At 40.2% G+C, this 17,049-nt stretch overlaps 1 protein-coding gene across 1 annotated transcript in view; it reads left to right on the top strand.

The window, feature by feature from the left end:
• MTCL1 (microtubule crosslinking factor 1) overlaps positions 1–17,049 on the top strand; it is an 88,624-nt gene that overhangs the window by 61,481 nt on the left and 10,094 nt on the right. The window contains exons 7-11 of the mRNA XM_062488203.1: positions 309–539; positions 2,092–2,280; positions 8,392–8,559; positions 12,004–12,258; positions 16,317–16,622. Of these exons, the coding sequence (XP_062344187.1) occupies positions 309–539; positions 2,092–2,280; positions 8,392–8,559; positions 12,004–12,258; positions 16,317–16,622 (1,149 nt within the window). The remainder of the gene's footprint in view (positions 1–308; positions 540–2,091; positions 2,281–8,391; positions 8,560–12,003; positions 12,259–16,316; positions 16,623–17,049) is intronic.

The raw sequence follows: 17,049 nt of genomic DNA, 5'->3' as shown, positions 1-17,049 counted from the left end.
GTGCAGCAGTGCAGGCTGGTGGCTGAGTTGGGAACCTACTGCAAGGTGTAAAATATTTAACCAGCTTCAGAGCTCTTGTGCATCTCTGAAGTAAATATCCACTTCCACAGAAGGTTACTATCATATGGTTATCTACTATCCTCTAATTTTCTCAGCAGTCATAACTGCTGAGGAACTTATTGAGCCAAACTCAATAGCTACTCGCTACTGATGAAAATTAGAGATTTCAGTTTGTCTCATCCAATGAAGTCCTGGAAACTGCCCCAGGACACCATTCTCTTGACTTGCTGCCTGTTATTCCATTAAAGCTGGAGGAGGAGCATATGCAGACCCTGCGGAGAAAAGACTTGGAAGTGCAGAGCTTGACTTTGCAGAACAAACTGGAAGAGAAGACCTGGAGTCAGGAGAAAAATCTGCTGCAGCAGGAGCTCAGGCATTTCAAGCAGGACACCTTTCTCCTGTATGTCAAACTGAAGTGGCTGCTGAAACACTGGCGGCAAGGCAAGCGAATGGAGGAGGAAGGGGAGGACACATTAGAGGTAACTGTCCCACCTTAATAACCCAGATGAGTACTGGGATGTCCCTTCTTTAAGTGTAGACTTGAAATATGTGGCACCAGCAGCTTTCAAATTGCACATATGTTGAAAGGGGATTCAGATTAAACATGAAACTTAAATTGGCTTGTGCTGAAGTATATTCTGCATGATATGTTACAGGTCACCAATCTTTAAATTGAAACCCTTAACTTCTACAAACAGCATGTCCTGAAAAACTCTCTCATAGTAAATGAAAAATTAATTAGGTCTCAAGGATAGGAATCCTGAGTAATTTTTTGAACGTGAAAAAGCACATTAGCAAGGTGAGGGAGTCAAATCTGTTTAGATGGATTGAGTGCTGCTGTTTTTCTCATCCTGTACACAATGCGTTCCTTACAAAACCTTCAGCAATACAGATGGAGGGAAGCTCTGTTTCTGTGTTGGCAGGAGAATTATACAGCTTCATGTGGGAACTTAATCATCCTTATTTGTTCCCCTTCTCCATGCACATGTCTGCCGCTGTCAGCAGCAGTACACCAGTCATCATCATGGTGCTTTTATAAGGACAGGCTAAATCAAGATCAGGAATTTCAGAAGTACATAACAACCTGGAATCCCCAAGCTGACACATCTCAGCAGGGGTGTGGTTGCCAGCCAAAATGCACTGTAAAGGAAATGTTGAGTTGCACACCCAGAATTACTATTTGCTTCTTAGATAAAGAAAAAAAAAAAAAGAGTTTTCCCATTCTGACATTTTATACTAAATTAATGAGAACAGTAGATTTGTTTTGCAGGTTCATGCAATTCTGAAGCCCTTTGGTAAGCAAAAAAGTAATTTTTCTCAGTATTTCTGATCCTTTTGTACCTGGTGTTTTTCAAGGTTTGCTGCATTTGGCAGTACAAGTAACCTTTCAGGTCTGGTCAGAATATGCTTAAGTTAAATATTCCAGTGTTTTGTATTCTTAGATAAAGGGTGTATGAAGATCGTTAAATTAATCTGCTGTGGTAGTGTGAGTCAGAAACAAGAGATGAGTAACTATTTAGAAATAATTTGCCTCTACTTTACTTCAGCAGTGTTAATTTGCTTCTGTGTAAACAAGCTCATCTTCTAATGCCAAGAACTTTCTTTTCTTGACTGTCTGGACTTTTTGACTGGGTAGTTTATTACCAGCCTATCTCTAGTCATTATTGCAGTCATGTTTTGCTCATACTTTACAGAAAATAAAGTGATAGATTTGGATACTTCCTAGTCTCCAGTACTTCATCATACAATACTCCAGTATCTTGTAGAGTTCTTGATTAATGTGTGATGGATTATATCCATGATGTGACATTAGAGCCATCTCAGCTGCATAAATGCCCCTGTTGCAGGCCATAGTGTTGTGTTCACACGTGCAGTATGTGATATATCACCCAAAGATCAGCTCTGTAGCCTGAGCTGAAGTCAGTATATGCCGCCACAGAGATGCAGTCCCTTCCCTTAGTCCTTCAGTAGATTTCTGGCCCCAGAGGTGAATGGCAAAAGCATGTTTCTGTGTTCCCTCTTGCATTCCAGATCGAGCACCCTGAGGCCCTCCCAGACTTTAGCATTCAGTCGGAGCAGAGGGCGAACGACGCAGAGCGAGAGGAGGAGGAAGAGGATGTTGTGTTTGCACTGGCAGATTTCTCCCAGCATCCCAACGCTGAGAACACTGATCATGGACCACAGCTGCAGACTGCAGAATTACTGCAGCAGCAGAAGCAGGTACTATAGCATTTATATATCTTGCCCTGGGACTGGAAACTCTGGATTTTCCAAGAGAGTTCTGTGTTGCTGTGTTAAATCACCTAGAATCATATTTGTGTAAATACTCCTGGCTACATAGCAATTACAGTGGATTTCTTCCATTATATTTGTATTTAAATTTAATCACGAGTCACATGATTACTGTTCTTCTGTTGACAGATGCTATCAGTGAAAAATCCTATTTCCTCTTGTGGCTCTTTGCCCAGAAACATCTATCAGTATGTGATGGTTTGCAGAATTTACATGCTCCTGTTGTCTGAGCACATCTATTGTGCTCTACTGTCAAGCTTTTAGCAAGAACAGGTGATTTTATTTCCTTTAAATAATTTAAGAAACTAGCACATGTATTTAATGTTTCCCTTAGAGATGCTGGGAAAACAATGTAAAAGTTCCTTCCTGTCACTGGGCTTGTTTTTAAAAACCCAAAATCAAATCATGCTCACTTTTCCCTGGCATCTTCTGTACCCTGACTCTGTGTCAGAGCACTGCCATATATCCTAGCTTTTTCCTTGATACATTTAATATACCAACTATCCTAACAATACAAATAAAAAACATTCAAAGAAGACAGATTTCTTATATTTTTAAAATGAAAACTGTTCATATGAGACCATCTGGTTACCTGGATTTGTTTGCAATCATAAAGAGAATGGAGCAAGAATTCTATGTGAAAAACAAATTCGGGGGAAAAAAGTCTTTATGCCTGATGTCCCTTCTCTATTGAGACCTTTGACTTGGGAGCCTGCTCAACAGTGACAGCTCTCAGGCTGTGTGCTCCCTGAGATAACAATACTTCACTGGAGTCACTGCAGGGCCTGGGAATTGTGTTTCTTTGCATCTGAGTTCTTCACCTTGAACTCCCCAGACTTTCATGATTATGGACAACCTGTTTGCTAATTGCCTATGTGTTGCAGCAGGCAACAGAAAGGCTCTATCCTATAAAAAGGATATTCTCTAGCTATTATTTTCTGTGCTACCAAGTTAGTGTTCATTTGATCAGTTTGGCATTTGGAAAGGTTCTGCTTTGCTGGTCACCCAGACCCATCACCATCTTCCTCTCAGCAAACTCTTCTCTGGTAAAAGGATGTAGAAGGCTATGCAAGAGATGCTCTTGAACACATCATTTGACTGCTTTCCATCTGTAGACTGATTTATTCTGGAATTAGTAAAATAAATATATACCAAAATCCCGTTTCTGCACAAATTCTGTAATGTATTAACTTTCCATATAGAGCTCTTAAAATAACCAAGAACATTCAAATTAATTATGTAGTATTCAAAATAATAATTCCTTAGGCATTAATCTCAAAGTGGCAGAATTGGGCAATAAATGAATTATAATTCATTCTTATATACATCACTACTGTTCCAGCTAATCTTGCTTAAAGAATTGACCTGTAGGAACTGACCACATTTCAGTACTCTCCGTGATGATAAGTAGTGCATGATATCCAAATGAACTTGTCAAGATAAAACAGATCCCTTGCTTCCCAACCAGGAAAAAGTGTTATTTTGACACTGCACAAATGAATGAGTTTGCTAAATATATCTTATTTTAAGCACTGTTATTTGTTTTGCTTGTGAACACTAGGGCATCTTCTCTCAAGCACTGCTGTGCTGAAAAAGCACACTGAGTTTTGAGGGGGTTTCTGCAGGTTCCTTAAGCCCACAGCTGGAAAAAAATGCTGTTTATACAGGAAATTTGGAATAAGTGGTGCAGCTGGAAGCCTCCAAGGCTTGCACCTGCCCAAAAGAACCCTAAATTGCTGGATCTGACTAACAAGCTGCAAGATGAAATGCATCAGCACTTACTTCACATCAGGAATGAAACTTTTAGTTAGTCTAGGAGTGGCTGAGATAACTAGGTCAGAAAAAAGAAAGGGCTTATGGTAACTTGAGGTTACTAGTATTTATTTTTAACATTTAATATTAATATTTAATGGCTTGTATTTCCAGACTGAACTCCTACTGCTGACTTTCTTACCCTGCTTGGAAAGTGGAATTGTTTTGAGAAAAATAATAAACCCAGAGGCCTTAATTTCAACATGCAACTTTTAATTTTATATTGCTATGACTTGAGATACTCAGCTGGCTGGAAACTACACCAGTCTGGCTTGTCTGGGATTTTATTTGGGCACTATGTGGAGGGATATAGGATAGGGGGAAAAAAAAGGTAAGTTGATAAGAGGAAGAGTAGACAGGGAGTCTGAGAGGGGTCAGTTCATCTTTCCCTGAATGGCATTGTCCCTTGGATGGTAGCTGGGGGGACACAGCAGAAAGTGTCAGGCAAGTTTAAGAGCCAGGCTGGAAGTTTGATCGTGTTTAGGAGGTAATCAAGGAAGCTGGACTGGTGGCATGGCAGAGGAGGGCTTGCTATAAATCATTGTTTCTATGTGAGTGGTAAGAGATAGGGAGAACAGCTTGTGGATGAAGGAAGAGCTCTGTTTCAGTTGAGTATTAGGGGTGAGATGCCTTTAGATGGTGTAAGATAAGGGAATAAGGAGAAAAGAGTTACACATCTGTGGTCCAAGTGGAAAAAGCAATAAAAAACAATACAGTAGTGTCATGTCTGGGAGGGGTGTCAAGAAAATCCCCAAGTAGATCTCTTTTTGCTCTTACAATGTTTATTTTCAAAGCTTAGCTAAGAGAAGAGCCCAAAGGAATAGTCATTAAGGCCTGAAAACACTAAAATGAGTTGCACCAGGATCCAGCCTATCTTTTGTCTAGATCTGTGATTAGACAGAAGAAATGCACGTTTCTCCTTAGCTGTTTAGGCTCCTGACCCAGTGTTTTTACTTGACTGCTCTACTAAACTACTTGTGATACCAGCCTGTGACTAAAGTCTTCAGTGAAATTCTCAAGTGAAATTTTCAGAGAAAAATGTATTGTGATTGAAAGCAGAACCAAACTGCAAACACCTGCTTTTGTCCAAAACTTTTCTAGAGCTGGGTGCTCCTGTTTCTGTGGTTGACTCAACTTAGTAAATGCTCTAATGTCCTGGAATTTCATTGGAGTTTGCTACATAAAGGTTTTGTTTGTTGTCAGCTGGTTTTTTTCTATAAATCCAGAGCTGTGGATACCAGTCTTTAAACTTTTGTAAAGCCTTTGTAATTATCTTGTCTTAGACCTTTTGTGAGTCAGTGAGATTCCTCTAAGCTCTAAATTTTAGAAACAGCTAAGGTCCTAAAGGATCATCTCCTTGCATGGAAGACTGTCCAGAGAATCACAGCCATGCCAAATTTCTGCTGTACAACGTGCCTGAAAGGAAGGGGAAGACTATAACAATACTTGTGTATTTACAGGACTTAGTCTTATGAATAAGCTGTTTGGCAGTTTTGCCAACAAAAGCTAAAGCATGGCTAGATGTAAATATCGTATTTCAGAGCACATTCTCTCAGAAGTACTTTCTCTGTTCTCCAAAACCCCTCTAGTTTGGCAAAACAGAAAAAAAATTCACACACTTCTCCAGCTTCAGACTATAAATACAATTCATGCAAAGAGACTTCTCCGCAGTAGCACAAAGTATGTAACCAAAATCAGATTTACATTGGCAAGGTAATTAAAATCCCAGAAAGCCAGGGGCACCTGGGATACTTGTCTCATAACAGCAACATTGATGTAATCCCTCTAGAAATAAGAAATGCCCTCATCCCTGTAGGCTACAAACCTGCAATGAGGCTTTTTTGTCTCTTTTATGTACTAGTCCACATCTTCTTTCTTTGCAAACCAAATTTTATAGAACTCTAAAACTATCAAATATATGCACAGGAATGAGAGATGTAACTTGCTTTAGTGTCATTTGGTTTTATTTTAATTCTGCCTCCTTTCTCTTGTGGAGCCTTTCAACTGCTTTGCCAGAGAAAGGTTTGTACAGCACACCAGAAAACACAGGACGTGGCTCTTGAATGAAAGCACTTCAGAGACATTTGGAGTCGGGTTTTCAAAGAGGATGAGACCAGATTTTGATGCCTTCAGTTCCCAGCGTCTCCTGTTGTGACATTAAGGGCAAAACTTCAAAGGAGTTCTTATTCTGATTATTACACAAGGGGCTTGAAATGTTTGGAGAATTTAGCCTTAATTAGGTAGTAGAATGAAAACGCATGGTGGAAACATAAAATCTCATTGCATATTGAATAGTAGGTGATCTTATATGCACGATGGAGACTGCTTTTGGATAGCAGGAAACTGCTAATTGGCATTAAATGTTAATGGCATTAATTCTGCTTCTGTGGGTGCATTCCTTGCAAAACCCCATCTTGTACACCATCACTTTTCATTAGCCCAAACAGCTAGGTCAGACACTGAGCACCTGCAGTCATTTCCCTACATCTAGCATATTTTTGTTGATGCATCAAACAGCTTGGAAAAAGTAGACCACATTTGTTTGCTTTTTTTTAAAAAAAAAAGTCACCTTGGTATGTATGATTAGTGATTACAAAACTGGGTGAGGTGGGTTCAGTGATGCCAAAAATCTGATGAGCATATGAGGTCAGCTTAGTAGTCTGTATAAAATTTTATAAGTATTGCCATTGAAAAAAGCATGACAATTATTTAGATTTTTGTGTAGAAGTTTACTTGACTTGTCTTCAAAAAACCCCCATGTAGTTATTTCATGAAATACCAGGTAAGAGTTAGTGTAGGAAGCCTTCACTTGAGAAAACAAATAAAAAATAAATTCAATTAGACTATCATGCAAGGATGTAGACAACTAATTTGAGTTAGGTCTTCCCAATGCAGTTAACACATTCCTGAGAACCAGGTAATTAAATGCTGAAGTTTTTGATTCCGCTTTCCCATTTTTCTGTCCCTTGCTGCGTCTTCTAGTCAAGTATAATTTCCATAAATGTATTTTCTAGTCAGGATAACGTGTCAGATACAATCTCTGATTACTCCCCAATGTTTGAGAAGCTTCTTGGGAATATTTGATTTAAATTTTGGACAAATAAATCATATATTTCTGTTTTCTGATTCAACGACTGCAAAAAAAATGGTGGGAAATCTTTTCTATTACTCATCCAGAATGAATATTTAGAAAACATTTTTTGACATTTAACATAAAAAATGGTTTTGCAGGTTTTGCAATTGCCCAGAGAATATGCAGAAGGTAAATGCTAAAACTAAGGAAAAATAAATAAGATTTGAGTAAGAATATGTGATGTCAGCTCTGGGTTAGACTTCTAACTTAGCTCCACTCTTGATTTCTGCCTATCACAAGAGCTCTGACAACATTTCCAGTATGGCCATGACACTCCCAACAAGACATGAATGGAGGTTTGCTCTTTGATCCCCCCTGCAAGAGGGAAAGTGACCTCCCTGGCCTTCATGCCTTTGGTATAACAAAGGGTGATGCTGCAAAGCTAACATGGGTGCAGCTGCCTGGTGTGGAGCAGGAATATGAAGTACAGATTGCTGAAACACCTTAGCAGAGACACTCGGCTCAAAGCCTCGCTGTATTTCCCAGAACGATTTTATCTGATGACACAAAAGCTTTGAAAAGTTATCCCCTTTTCTTTTTGTGTAGTTTACAAATATTTGGGATTTGATATGGAGTAGCGACTATGTTGAGACAGGCGTAACTACCCAACAAACCTCAGGAATCACACTCTAGCTTTGATTTACACTATTAAAAAAGAATTTATTAATGATGTCCTCAGTCCAAGAATGTGCTTAGTGCCTTTTTCAGGGTCACTTAAGTATCTTTGGCTTTCAGGAAGCATCAGCACTAAGGCTAACGAGAAGCAGAATCATAGAATCATTTATGTTGGAAAAGATCTTTAAGATCATCGAGTCCAACCATAAACCTAACACTGCCAATTCCACCACTAAACCACATCCCTAAGCGTCACATCCACACATCTTTTAAATATCCCCAGGGATGGTGACTCAACCACTTCCTGAGCAGCCTGTAGACAGACAAGACGTTGCTAATCTTAGTTTTCTCATGCAAAAGTTAGACCAGGCACTTTCTCTTCTATGCAGTGGGCACACAGTAAATTTTGTCCTCAAAAATGAAGCTGGGGATTAAAGCCAGCATCCAATGACAGCATTTTGTCTGGTTTGTTGGGCCAGGCAAGCGAGAACCGGAGGCTCCTGAACGCTCTGAAGGGTTTGCTGGATGATTTCCGCTCGGAGCTGCGGGACGAGGAGCGGGAGCGCCAGGGGCTCCAGCAGCAGTATGCCCTGCACAAGGCAGCCTGGGAGGTGGAAATGACTGAGCTCAAGTGTCGCCTCGAACAGGTAACAGTGCCCTAAGTCTGACACCTGAAAAGAGCAGCTGAGGTGCTTAATGAAATGGGAAATCTATGACAAACTGAAAAGGGACTTTATTCATGCCTTTTATCCTGGTGTCTGAAAGCCCTCACCTGAAGCCTGATCAAAGCTTTGCCACTTCAGTTGCCTCTCAGATTTCCAGTTGTCCCAGTACAAGGGTCCATGCAGTGGGCACTGCATGACATAGGTGAGAACAAAGGAAGTGAACTCTGCTGTATTTTCTCAGCAGAGTTGGGTGGTTATATATCAGCTGTGGTGATGAGATGTGGCTGTCTGTATTTATTGAAGAGAAAAATGTCTTGAGGTTGGCATGCTCACAATTAGTTCATCGCTGTGCCTTGGTATGTAACAGCTGCAGTATTTGATTTATAGCAGAGAAAAGAGTGATTCAACAACACTGAAGTGATAGATCAATATATTAATATTAAAGTAGCCATTCAAAGCTACTGGTTAGTGATGGATGGCACCCCAATGAAAAACGAGGTCTCGCCACCTGCCATGGGATACTGTTAGAAGTATTTGTATAAAACCTGGTGCCAGGTGCTTCAGTGTCATGTATGCCAGCTCACAGAAGATGTACTCTTTCTGAAACAGCATGAAACAAATCAGCAAAAGACACGCAATAATTTATTTCCAAAGCTGATGGCATAAAACTCTTATTTTACACATTGAAGAGGGGAGGGGTGGAAGACTTAGTACATTCATATCTTGAGAAAAATTGTAGAGCTTCTCTTCAGGAGGAGAATATAATAAAAATATTCACTGTTGGGAGGGTGGTACATTTAGAAGGATTGACTAAATTTTAGAGGCTCACTGTGACACACAGAGCTGAGATGTGGGCACTGCTTTTCCTGCCCAGGTACAGTGGGCTGTTTTCCCAGAAAGAAGGAGACAACTTTCATTTTTAGCAGTCTACTCCCAGAGGATTCAGATTCTTAGTTCTGCTGCTTCTTAATGCACAAGCATTTCTGAATAATGTATGACTTGAAAAGGGAAACAATATCAGTTCGTGTTTTGGCTCCTTCTAAAATACCTTTGTGACAGGTTCACCTTAAGCTCGAGGTGGCAAGGGAGAATAAAACTTATAGAAAAGTCTGACCACAGAACTGCCAAGATTTCCTGCTTTGCCTTTGCATGGGGAATGAACTTCCAGGTTGCCACTTTGGGCTGGTATTTGACACCATGATGGTGCTGCCTGCCACTCCTGCTCAGGGTTTTCCACCCTTCCTTCTGGGGCTTTTACCAGGCTCTTTGCTACCTCCACTGCTCCGCTGGCAATAATATATAACATTTGGTAATTACTGGGCAATGGGTGTTACTTTTTATGTTTTTTCAAGCAAATTAAAATAATGAACTTGGCTAAAATTTAAGACATGAATCTCTCTTCCTTAGCCAATTCTCCACAACATTTCTTTTACAGTAAAAACATGTCCTGAAGGCAGTAGGAAAAAATATAGCACAGCTTTAACCAAATAATAGCTAAGTCTGTCAGGTTCATATGTGTAGAAGGATCTCTCATGATGCCATTTTGTTGTGTTGATGGGTGGTGATGATCTTCCACCACAGATTTCACATAGAGCTACCAACATCCTGACAGGCCCACAGATGATCAAGGTCTTACTAGCCTCCACTGTTATCTTCACTGCTGCTGTTTTCTACATTTTTATGAAGCAGTGGGTCAATTGACAAAAATATTTTTCTTGAGAAAATCAACTCCTAATTAATAGTCCCTGGCAATGTTTTTGCATTTTCATGCTTCAACTATCTCTGTATAGAAAAGAAAGAAAAAAAGGAAAGAAAACTCTTCTGTTATAAAACCACTGCATATCAGAGGTGACAACGTACTGTCATCTTCTGCTTTGGAGTTTTAGCATTGGAAAAATAATTTTAAAAAAATCATCTTGTCTGTCAGAAATACATGTGCATCTTATTTGGCAGAAGGATCCATGGGAATGGTTTTAAAAACAGGAAATAGTGAGATTTCTCTGAAATATGAAATTGTGATAATGCTGAGGCAAAAAGAATCACCGTAATTTTTTGGTGGTTGTTCAGTCATTTGAAGGAAAACAGCTGGACTCTGAAAATTAGTGGTAGAAAATGCCAGTGTTTTTAAGGTTTCCCTGTCACTGCAAGTGGCTGTAACAGGATGCAGCTCAGTACAAATTAAGTAACTCAAGCAATAATCTCTCAGTCAATTGTTTGAGGAGGTTGTTCCAGAGATTAGTAAACATCACTCCTGAACCCAGTCTGAAATTTCTTCACTCAGAAAGTTTGGACTTAATTTCTGCTTAGGGCAAGGTGAAGGTGTTGTCCTCGCTTGCTAGAGGAATATGATTCCCAGCAGACCTCCTGCCTCTCATTTTTGAGGACAACATTAACTCCAGAGGTGGAAATGAGTTTTCACTGCTTTTCACTCCATTTCACCTGCAGAGCTAAGGGATGGAGATGCATCCCATTCTGAGTCACACACACATCTACTGACCTGTCAACAGAAGGTCAGATTCCAAGGCTAAATTCTTCACTCACTTGAACTTACAGAAAACAACTGAGCGCTTTTTCCCTCTGACAAGAGTCCAGCACTGGCCCAGCTTGACCAGAGAGGTTGTGCAATCTCTGCACTTGGAGGTTTTTCAGGATCCATCTGAACAAAGTCCTGTACAACCCAGTCCGACCTCAGAGCGCACCATGCTGGAAGTAGAAGGTTCAACTAGAGACTTCCTCACACCCCATGGAGCCTTTCTTTCCCTATGAATCTATTACCTTAAGCCTACTATTCTGATCTATTTAAGCTGACCCCGATCATGAAATTGAAGAAGGGAGGGAAGGTAGCATCAGATAACTGCCCTTGAAGAGACAGGGGGATGATCTTGGTGCATCTGCTGCTGCTGCTAACACCTTCTCTTGTTGGAAGGCAGGAGAGTCATGCAATAACACCACTGCTGAGGGCTGTCGTGGGATAAGTCTCTTGAGAAGATTAATTCACTCTCCTTAGGATTCAGGTACACTGAGCAAGAGTACAAAAACAGAGAGGTAGATGAGGACATTGTCCTGGAAATTGTCGCAGAGATAATGATGAGGTTGGAAGTTTCTTTGTCTTGTCACCCTAAGACAATCCCCATGTTTCCTTCATTACTGGTAACTATATTCCCACCAGAAAGATCATAACTGGTGCCTTAAGAGCATGAACTAGTAAAGCTTGAGAAGTTATTCCTTGTAGTTTTCACCATCTTTATTTTAAAACTTTTCCACACAGAATATATTTGATCATTTATTGAGATCCTAAGCTGTAAGAATTGCTGTTATTCTGCAAAGGTAATGATCTTTGCGAAGTTAGGTCTTTAATCCATTGTCAGACACAGGTTTTTATTGCAGAAAGCTTAACATCCTGGTAACATTTGACTTTATTGCCAGCTGGAAGGGAAGAGGGAGAACACCTCCGGAGAAACAGGTCTCAGTTCAGATGCAAAGGGAGCTTTTAAAAGGGAAAGAGAGGAGCACAAGAAGCTTCTGGCTGACAGTCACAGTGTGGTGATGGACCTCCGCTGGCAAATCCAGCACAGTGAGAAGAACTGGAACCGGGAAAAGGTGGAACTCTTGGACAGGCTTGATAGGGACCGACAAGAATGGGACCGTCAAAAGAAGGAGCTGCTCAGGCGGATAGAGCAGGTAAGGAGCTGTCCGGTGAGGAGTCATCTTGGGTGAGCAGTGCCTGCCTGAAAGAATGAGGCCATTGTACCATTGCTACACTCAGGCCAAGCTCAAGGGACAGTATTAAGTAGCAGCACAGGAATGATTTTGCTTCCTCGGCTACATCAATGTTTCTCATGTTACGAAACAATTTATGTACACAAGGGAGTAAAAGGAAAATGCTCACAATCCCTATAAAAGACCACTTATGAGAAATCAGCTCTAGGTTAGAGGTAATTTCCTCATTTCAATTATCCTGGACATGCATGATCATATTCTGTTTGAAAGCTTTAGTGCATCTCTGTGCTAAAACACTCAACCCACTGCATTATTCAAGGTTTGGTGTATAGCTTCTTGCGGTATGAAAGCTGTTCATCTATGAATTAGACACCAAAGATGCAGCTGCTGCAGCTATTCAGTCTCAACTGAATTCTTTTTCTCTGGCAAGGGTACACAAGGGTTAACATGAAGAGCCCTGACTGATAACAAACACAGTTATCATTACTAAATATTCAGAAGAATATTGGTCATGTGAATTTTGTGCAAACCTCTGCTATTATTTGCAAATCTGGGAAATGAATACCTACATACCCCCATGTTTTCATGCCTATCTGCATTTTCATCTGCTTAGTGTTAGAGACAAATAATACCTAGTGCATTTATTATCAGACTAGAAGCTGCACAAAAAATTAAGATTTATGAGAGAGAGTTAAAACACTGTTTTTGACTGAACACTGTTCAGCTCTGAGTCATGCATTCCAGGGAAAGCAAGAGAAACAACTGAAGTGGGATCCACAATTAACTGAACGCTTTCTACCCTTAGGACATCAGAAATGGAACCACACCAGACTTGTGCATGCTCTTTAGAGAGTGTCATACTTGAGCAAAGCACAGAGTGCCCTCACAGGTTTAAATCAATGAAAGCCCAGTGTAACTTCATGACCAATTTTTAAAAAAAAAATCATTGTCTGTGTCTCATGTTCCCATGTCAGGGCTGCAGCAAGAAGTTAAAGAAAAGACACCATGCTGGAAATATTATGAGTACAAGATTAAACCTTGGTTTGAGCTGTGGCTGTCGAACTCACAAAGAAGTACTTAGGAAAATCCCATGCTCATGTGGGTATTTCTAAAATCAATGCTAAAAGTGTAGGTCTGAGTGGGCAGTGCCAAACATGAAAGTTTTATAGACCAAGAAAGATGATTTTCGAGCTTTTAAATTTCAAAATATCAACAAACTATATTCTGGATTTTAAAATCTCCTATATATCTGAGGGGGTTTATGCGTACGTACTTCATGCCGCTTTTTGAGCTAGCCATTATAATGCAACACAGTAGTGCATCTCCTAAGATAAAACCATCAAAGCCTGTGAGCCTCATAGCAAATCTCATCATGCAAAGTTCCTGGTTTGCAGGGTTTGGTGGCAGAAGGTGCTTAGTTAGTTCTTCTTGGCTTAACTGGGCTGGTTTCCAGCTGTTGGGTTCTAGTGGCCAAACTACCTCCTATGGATTCTTCATGCACAATGGGAGTTAAACAACCCTCAGAAAAATTTCTGATATACTAAGGATGTAGACAGAAACTTTTCTTTGAGGTACCTCTTTGAATGTTTATTTTCCTGCCCTTATAAATTGCGAGGGTTTAGATATATCCTTAATAAATTGAGAGACTTAACCTGGTTAAAGACTGCTTTTTCCATTCCTTGGGAATGGGGCACATTGAAAGAAGTCACGGAGAAATCCCTGTTAATGTTGCCTAGCTTTTAATTCACTTAAAACCTGACATAACCTCTCAGTGTCATCTTGGCAGAGCCTACAGAACAGCTAGTGATGGAACTGATTCCTTTTGTTACATTTCTAAGGCCTCTGGGCTTTAACAATATATTTACTGTGCCAACAGAGTTGTACACAGAATTGGCAATGAATAGGGGAAGTAAAAAATATTATATAGAGCTGATTTGAGAGGACGAGATGACCAGAAATAGCATTTGAAATCTTGGCTACCTGCCTGCAGAACTTCATAACTCCATCTTTGCTTATAATCAAACATTTCCCTGTGTGACAGGAAGCTTCCAAATATTTGCAAGCTTTTAGTTGAATATCCTCTCAGACTGCAGTTATGCCCTGCTTTATATGGAAACAATTAGTATACCTCTGAAGTCCTACTCCCCAGGGTTTTGGTGTGTGTATTCCATGTATGGCAATACACAGAGGATGAGGAGACTACACCAGTGTGTATGCTTGAAACAAAGTGTAAGAGATAGCAGAAGTGTGTGTTCCAAATTTCATTCTAGTGCTTTATGCCAGTCTGCTTTCACACAGCTCCTGAATAATATATGTATGATAAGGGGGAAGCCACACCAATGTATAAAATATATAAAATACTTTACTCTGTATGGTGATGGGAATACTGCTCAAATAGAAAAAACATGATGACCTACTTTCTTCAGAGCTCACAGTTGTTGTTTTTTTCTTTTTAAGTACTCTGTCACTTCATTTTCCCTTAGAGAATCTCCCTCCCTTGTGCTCCTAAAGCCAACTGTACACAAAGCATACTGACAAATATTTAAACCTGTGTGTTTAAAGGTATAAACACATGGGGACTCAAAATTATTAGTCATTATTGAAAAGTTAGGGCAGTATTTGTCACTTTCATTCTCCTGTCAGCTCTCTGAGGTTCAGAGAGTAAGGTAGTGTCAATACTGTTCCTCATAAAGGTTTCCAGAACATTATAGGATCCCTAAAACCCTGAAGAGCTTGCAATTGGAGCTATATATAAAGAAAGCATGTAACTACCATTTCTCCTTCCTTTGAATCTTGCTCATATGCTCAGAAATGGCCTCCAGGATCTCTTGATATATACCTTCCAGACCCTGCCTTTATAGGGTACCTCCTTATAATAAAACCGTTTCAGATTTTGTATATCATGAGCAAAACACTGAAAATGCATTTCCCTTTTTGTAGACCTGAATCGAGAAAAAAATCTCACTGTTTTCAGCTTAAGTGTGAATTTAATTATTTGGGACCTAAAATGGTTTGGTCTAAATTAAGCAATACAGTATCTGTTTATTTTTCCAAACACAAGCAACAAGATGAATATGTTTTGTAGGTTCCCAGTTTCCAGGGCCCTAGTGAATGACTTGCATTTTCAGTTTATTGTCACTAACCCTAACATGCTGCTCTAGCAAAACATCAGAGTTCTTATCAGATTCCTGCGGTCATTTATCATGTTTTAAATTATCCCTTACTTCATCCATTCTGTTGTGTTTACAGCTAAAAGAGAAGTTGATCAAATAATCTAAGTTTAATTTTGGCAATTTCATTAATGGTTCACCCTCTCTTCACCAGTTTTTGAACAGTGTAAAGTTAATGGCTTTGGTGCCCCCTCTATAAATACACATTTTCTTTGAACATGTTCTGCATGCCTAATTCATCCCAACAACATTTGACAATGATGTTCTGTACAAATACTCAACTTTCCAGCCATGCATTCAGGCTTGGCCATTTATAAAACAAAGGTTTTGTTTTCTGTTAAGCATAATTTTCCACCTCTGGAAACAAGTGATATACATAAAAGCACAATCTTTGCTGACCAGAAGAAAAATGCTTTTGTTTTGATGAGAAGGCAATTAGCTCACCCTTCCATCAGCTTCTGCTTGTTCTGCTACCAAGGTTGCTTTTAAATAACAGTCTGTGTTGATTTGTTTCTTTAAAAAACAGATTACAGACAGATGCATTATTTTGTATGTACATATATACTCAGTGGGTATATATGTATGAATATACATGTTAATAAGCAAAACTGTACATACACACATTTAGTCACTCAAAATCCCTTGTGTAATAGCATCAAAGTTCTAGAGAAGTCTCCCTTTATGGAGCTACCAGTAAAGCAAGGCCAGTGTCCCTTGGAGACGCAGCCCTGGGGCAGGGCTGTGATCCCCAGGGCATTGGGTGCCTTGCTCCTGGGGCAGGATGAGTTCTGCCAAATGCCATACACTGCAGAAGTAATTGCTGCTCCTTTTAATCTGCCTGGTCTCCAGCTTCAGAAAGAAGCAAGCCCACGGAGAGGAGGTGGTTTGATGTGTGACCAGAACGAGAGCAGCCGTCGGCCGTTCGCACCCCAGGGGAATCTCCGTGTGCCTCGTTCCATGGGGTCCAGGTCCTACTCTGACTCTGACACCATTCAGTTTGACGAGCGGGTGCTGTCCAAGCTGAAGGAGAGTGACCGATGCAGCGCCACGGAAAACCTCTTTCTGGAATCACTGTCCCTCGACTCACCAGACGAGCCTGATGAGCATCACTCTCGGCAGCTGGAGCGGGACAAGTTCTTGACCGGACTAACAGAAGTATGAGCTCTTCTACATTTTGTCATGCTATCGTGTTATCTCTTCTGTCAGAATCAGTACAGCTTCCCTACTGAAGGAAGTGAGATATTGTGTCACAGGCACTGCTTACAGTTACCCAGTAGTGAATTTGGTATGGACAAGTTTTCATTCCTTGTTATGAGCTGATTAGACCAGTGTCAGTCACCTGAGAAACTGGGAGCCAGCCCGAAGGTCCCAGAGATTACTTCATCTTGGCCATTCATATTATGTATGAGAACTATATTTGACACAACCTATTGGCTTAGAAGGTCTTAAATCTTTTCCAGTTGTGAGTAGATACATATTTATGAAGAAACGTGGGCTTTATTTTGTTGGTAAAGCAGTAAGTGCTGTAGAGAGGCACTTCTGATTGCTCTGCCGTGGTTGCCTTCTAAACAGATCAGCATGA

This window comes from Cinclus cinclus, chromosome 1 (assembly GCF_963662255.1).
Source record: "Cinclus cinclus chromosome 1, bCinCin1.1, whole genome shotgun sequence".
Taxonomy (NCBI): Eukaryota; Metazoa; Chordata; class Aves; order Passeriformes; family Cinclidae; genus Cinclus; species Cinclus cinclus.
The sequence above is the reverse complement of the archived record's forward strand: the minus strand, read 5'-3'. Positions and strand labels throughout refer to the sequence as shown.